This window comes from Galeopterus variegatus, unplaced genomic scaffold (genome assembly GCF_000696425.1).
Source record: "Galeopterus variegatus unplaced genomic scaffold, G_variegatus-3.0.2 Scaffold938, whole genome shotgun sequence".
In the NCBI taxonomy this organism is placed as follows: Eukaryota; Metazoa; Chordata; class Mammalia; order Dermoptera; family Cynocephalidae; genus Galeopterus; species Galeopterus variegatus.
The window spans coordinates 176,728-182,979 of NW_007727049.1; the positions used below are offsets into that span (position 1 = coordinate 176,728).

At 37.2% G+C, this 6,252-nt stretch overlaps 1 protein-coding gene across 1 annotated transcript in view; it reads right to left on the reverse strand.

Annotated features, from left to right (window-relative positions):
- CDK12 (cyclin-dependent kinase 12) overlaps positions 1–6,252 on the reverse strand; it is a 42,935-nt gene that overhangs the window by 30,400 nt on the left and 6,283 nt on the right. The window contains exon 2 of the mRNA XM_008573602.1: positions 4,879–5,766. Coding sequence (XP_008571824.1) covers positions 4,879–5,766 — 888 coding nt within the window. The remainder of the gene's footprint in view (positions 1–4,878; positions 5,767–6,252) is intronic.

A 6,252-nucleotide genomic window follows, 5' to 3' on the forward strand; every position in this document is an offset into this window, starting at 1 on the left:
AAGTAAAAAAAAAAAAAAAAAAGGATAACACAGGGAACACACTTTTGGTTTTCTCCAGACTCTGCGTTTCCCCAGGAAAAAAAATAAAATAAAAAATAAAAAGATAATACAAATCTTCCCACGAACTTTTTGAAGTATCCTAATACTACCAGTTCAGGGGACACAATTTGAATGAAGGTCAAAGCCCATTTCAAAAAAGTTCAATGTACTAAAAATCCTTGAAATTTTAATGACAACCCATGAAACTACAATGCTTAACACTACAGCCTTTAGCCTTTAGCATAGAGCACTCAAGTAACATATAGCTTTATGAAGTACGAAGGACATGTAGTAGATGCACAGAGGGTCCCTAAGATAAGGGAGCAGATACTGTACATCAAAGTCATTATTTGAAGATGCAGTTTTAGAAAGTATTGATGTACCTAATCAATATCAGTAGCTTCTGGTTCCCCATTTACACCTGTCCACAAGTTCCCACATGGTGATTAGGTTGTATAAAACTTGTGCTTAACAATAATAAAGAAAAATTATCAAGCTCGAGGACTGCCCAAATTTTAGAATCTGGATAGTACCTTAGAATTTATGATGATGGGATTTAATCTGTAGGTACAATGTAAGCACTTATTTTTTTTAAAAAAGATGACCGGTAAGGGGATCTTAACCCTTGGCTTGGTGTTTTCAGCACCACGCTCAGCCAGTGAGCGAACTGGCCATCCCTATATAGGATCCGAACCCATGGCCTTGGTGTTATCAGCACCGCACTCTCCCAAGTGAGCCACGGGCCGGCCCTACAATGTAAACACTTCTAATAAGAAGTCTTTCTTGTAATAAAGAAAGAATATGGAATTTATATATTAAATATTTTTAAAGAAATTAAATTTCTCAATAGATAATTTTCAAGTTTTAACAGCATAACCTACTTTTAAAATGACCATTTATCTCCTTCCCCTCAAAGCAGATTGCTTAAAAAGTGATTTTATTGATATTTACAAACTTGTATTAAAAATTTGAGTACATAAAAATGGCAACCAAGTATTCTACTAGCAAAATCCTAAAGCAAATTTGAATGCTCACACAGATCCTTTCTTTTCTACATAGAGCTCAACAGTTTTAGAGATATAGTTTGTAAGAATGTTGATTCCATTGAAGTACAAATGAACTAGGCTATTAGAAAAATGGAATAGAAGAAAATAAGATTAAAAAAATCCTGTTTGGTTAACTGAAATTTCTAAGAAAAGTATACAGATGATCTCCTTAAAGTAGGAAGATCTCCATGAAGAGCTACTGTCATGAAGAATGTACTGTATCAAAGGTGGGTGTTTGGCAGCCTTTGCTTCTTGAAATCAAGAATTATAGACCACGAATAAGAAAGGATTCTGAAATACCACTAGCTAAATTCACTTCTGCATTTAACACCTGGGTTAATACACTCCTACTCAAAATATATGTTTGAAAGAAAAGTTTCATTCTTTTCCCAAAAGGACTCTACCTGAAAAAAGACAAATCCTCTAACATAAGCTTTATGCCATCTATGTGCCAACTGATTTCTTAACTACATGCCCAATGTCATTTCACACAAGCCCTGACCCCGGCTCTTCAGAAGTTTTACTTTCTTATTTATTCAAATAACCAATATTTATTGATAGATAGTATTCCGTGTTCTATGTTTAAGGTGCTGCAGGCAATAAAAATATGTGTAAGTCACATTCTCAACATTTAAGCTGCTGCAGCCTTAAGTGAAAAGATAAAATAGAGAGAAACATGAGTGAATTCACTATGCAACTTTCAAAATTTCTTTCTGAAAAGCTTTCCTACATAAAAATTTTTCAAGTCAAGGGTTAAGATCCCCTTACCGGTCATCTTTTAAAAAAAAAATTTTTTTTTCATGACAAGTATAGGAGCAGCTTGTACATGGATACAGCAGCACAATAAATAATTAAAAACAAAAATAATCTTACATTTAAAATGAATAAAATTCTTTTCCATTTTTCTATCTTTAATAATTTACTTACATGTAAAAAAACTGAGAGTAAATAATCATACATTTAAAAATAATCATAATGGACTATTAATACTTAATAAAAATAGTTTTGCTCACTTCATTCTCTCATACTTTATTTTTTTGTCTTGGTGGATGGCCAGCACAAGGATCATACACATTCTTAAAGATAACCACATATACTCAAGTAAATACTGAATAGCCTTACTTTACCTTTCCTCTGCTATCTGAAAGACAGAAATCCCTATGTGCCTTTTATCAAAATCGTTCCACCTTTGAAAACTGCACTCTACTCTGTCAAATAACATATGACACATGTCAACTTGGTTAGTCAAGTAAACATTTCAAAAACCAAGATGTTTAGCCACTCTGGTATTCAAGCCACTATGTAAACTAACATTAAAATGAAGTTCCTGTAGGTAAATAATGGGCTAGGGTCCCTTCTGATAATGATCAACTATTTCTTTTCTAACAAAAACTGTAAAAAATATAGCTTTTATCTATGAGAAGTATATTGTGTACCTCAAACAAAATTTTCTACATAAATTTCAGGTTCTGTTTTTCCCCTTTGTAGTTTTCAAGATATGGCAGAATTCATAAACAACTACTGATATTAGAAAGAATATGTGCAATTTTTCTTTAAAATCAAATGTGCCACTATGATAGTAATGGAGCTATTCTTTAAAATAACCTTTTTTCCCCTTTCCATTTACTGCACTTGCACCTTCTTAAAAGGCACACCATGCCAGCCAGCAACCAAAAAAAAAAGGCTTTAAAATTAAAATTTGGGGGCTAGGCAATTAGCTCACTTGGTTAGAGCGTCGTGTTAGAATACCAAGGTCAAGAGTTCAGATTCTCACACTGGCCAGCCACCAAAAAACAAAACAAAAGGCACAGAAGATAAGTAGAAAGAGTACAGACCTCAAAGGCTAAAACATCATCAAATCACTGATGTCACCTAGACAGTAACGGAGACTTGGGAACTGGTCAGGGATGCAAGATCAGTGGCACTTATTTTTATGCTTAAAATAAAAAGTTTGTTGTAAAACACAAGAAAATTACAAAAAACAAAAAAGCAGAAAATAAAAAGTTTGTTGCAATAAATGCAAGCTACATTACAGAGAACAAGAGGGTAGGATTTCAGCAGGAAAATAACAATAACACAAGGACTGCCATAGCATGTGTCACTATTAAAGCATGTTTGTCTGGGCCGGCCCATGGCTCACTTGGGAAAGTGTGGTGCTGATAACACTGAAGACATGGGTTCAGATCCCTATATAAGGATGGCTGGTTAGCTCACTTAGGAGAGCGTGGTGCTGACAACACCAAGTCAAGGGTTAAGAGTGCTGATAACACTGAAGACATGGGTTCAGATCCCTATATAGGGATGGCTGGTTAGCTCACTTAGGAGAGCGTGGCGCTGACAACACCAAGTCAAGGGTTAAGATCCCCTTACCGGTCATTGTTTTAAAAAATAAATAAATAAAAAATAAAGCATGTTTGTCTGATGGTATTTGCCTAGCTAGACCTGCCAAAAAATTAAATATTTTTTCCTAGTGTCTTCCATAAAATCAGATTCATGCTTCATCATCATTTCAGTTCTCAATACCCAGAGGACTCATTAAAATTAAAGCTCTTTCCTTAGGGCCTGGCCTGTTGGCTCAGTTGGTTAGAGCAAGGTATTGTAACACCAAGGTTATGGGTTCAGATCCCCACACTGGCCAGCCACCAAAAACAAACAAAAAGAAGAAAATATTCTACACATTGTTATTTTGCTTCTTATAGGATAATTACATTTTTTAAAAAAGCAGCCCTTTTAAAAAAAAACCTAGTTTGGACCCAGGATCAGAAGAGAGAAAAAACAAAACAACCCAGCTATAAAACACATTTTGGGGACCACTGGGGCTATTTAATTAAATATTATTATTGACATTATTTTATCGATATGACTATTAATATTATATTATTAAGTCAATGATAAATTTTTCAGGCTGATGAAGGTATTGTGATTATATACAAAAATGTTATTAGGAGAGATATGCTAACGTATTTAGAAGTGTCATGGTATCAGGGCCGGCTTGTGGCTCACTTGGGAGAGGGTGGTGCTGATAACACCAAGGCGACAGGTTCAGATCCTATATAGGGATGGCCGGTTAGCTCACTGGTTGAGCGTGGTGCTGACAACACCAAGCCAAGGGTAAAGATCCCCTTACCGGTCATCTTTTTGGGGGGAAAAAAAAAAAAAGAAGTGTCATGGTATCTACAGTTAAAAGAATTATGGCAAATAGTAAACAACTGGTGAATCTAGGTGAAGAGTATAAGGGTGTTAATTATATTATTCTTTTAATTCTTTTATAGGTATTAAAATTTTCAACATAAAAATTTAGGGGGTAAAACTATACTGACTTTCAAAAATTTGAGTCAAAATTAGCCTTATCAACAAATAAACTTAGGCCGGCCCGTGGCTCACTCGGTAGAGTGCGGTGCTGATAAAACCAAGGCCACGGGTTCGGATCCTATAGAGGGATGGCCGGTTAGCTCACTGGCTGAGCGTGGTGCTGACAACACCAGGCCAAGGGTTGAGATCCCCTTACCGGTCATCCTTTAAAAAAATAAATAAATAAAAAAATAAAAAAAAAAAACAAATAAACTTATGAGAAAATGGGTTTACTAGGCCTCATATTGTAATCGTCTCTTCCCAAGTAATAATGTTATAAATAAGAACTTTTCTACTGAAAACCAAACATCAAAGGCATTTTCCATTCATAAAAGCCTTCTGAATAGCCATCCATTAGAGTAGTTTAGACAAAGTTTAAAAACAGAATACATTACCCTTAGATCAAGAGGGTTTATTTTTTCCACTTAACCATGGGACTTACCTATCCATGTCATCGTCTCCAGGTAATAAGGGTGGGAGGGGCAGAGGAGGCAATGTTGAAGTTTTCAGGTGTGGAACAGCAGCTGTTACAGATACTTGAGACTTCACAGAAACCTGTACAGGGGGCTGAGAATTTGCCTGAGAGGACAAAGCAGATGTCCTTGGGTGAGTAGAAGGGGGCAAAGTTGAAGTACCGGAAGCAGGAAACTGACTAAATGCTGGTTGGGGAGGAGGCAGAGGTGGTTGCTGTGCAATAGCTGGTAGTGGAGGCAAAGGTGGCAAAGGGGGTATCTGAGGTGGAGGAGTAGTAGTTGGTAAAGGGGGTGGAGGAGAAGTTATTGTGGGGAGAGGTGGAGCGGTCTCCTTTTCTGATGTCTCTGTCTCCTTTGGAGTAACAATCTCCTCTTTCAATGCTATGGGTTTAGAGTCTCTTGTTCCCTGTGCTTTCAAATCTTTAAGAACAGGATGCTTCTCTGAGTTCTCATCCAACTTTACTTTCCCTGTATCTAAAGAATTTTTGACCTCTATGTTTAAATGTGTTACATTCACCAGTTCAGTATCTGGGGCAGATTTTTCCAATTTTACACTTCTGGGTAACTTTTTAGACTCCAAGCCTGAATCCTTAGCCTCTAGTGAACTGTTGTCTTTTCTAGGCAAAAATATAGGTGAACCTTTGGATTCCTTTCCATCCATTTTTGCTGCAGCAGCAGCAGCTGCTCTTTCCTTTTTTTTCCTACTGAGTTCAGCTCCCAAGCTGGAATTCAAAGGAAGCCTGACAGGTGAGATACTGGAATGACGACTGCGTGACCCGGATCTCTTCTTTTTACTATGAGAAGATGAGTGTCTTGAATATGCAGGACTTCTACTTCTGGACTTCATGGATTTCCTACTGGAAAAAGAAAACAGCAGTTTAAAACCGATAGACTGCAGTAGTATATGGAGGAAAATAGATCAGCAAAACAAAGTATAGAGAACTATAACTTTAAAACCCATTTTGGGGCCGGCCTGTGGCTCACTCGGGAGAGTGTGGTGCTGATAACACCAAGGCCCCGGGTTCGGATCCCATATAGGGATGGCCGGTTCGCTCACTGGCTGAGCGTGGTGTTGACAACACCAAGTCAAGGGTTAAGATCCCCTTACCGGTCATCTTTTAAAAAAAAATAAATAAAAATAAAAATAAAACCCATTTTGAGGGCCGGCCCTGTGGCTCACTCGGGAGAGTGTGGTGCTGATAACACCAAGGCCCCGGGTTCGGATCCCATATAGGGATGGCCGGTTCGCTCACTGGCTGAGCGTGGTGTTGACAACACCAAGTCAAGGGTTAAGATCCCCTTACCGGTCATCTTTAAAAAAAAAAAAAAAAATTAAAAAAAAT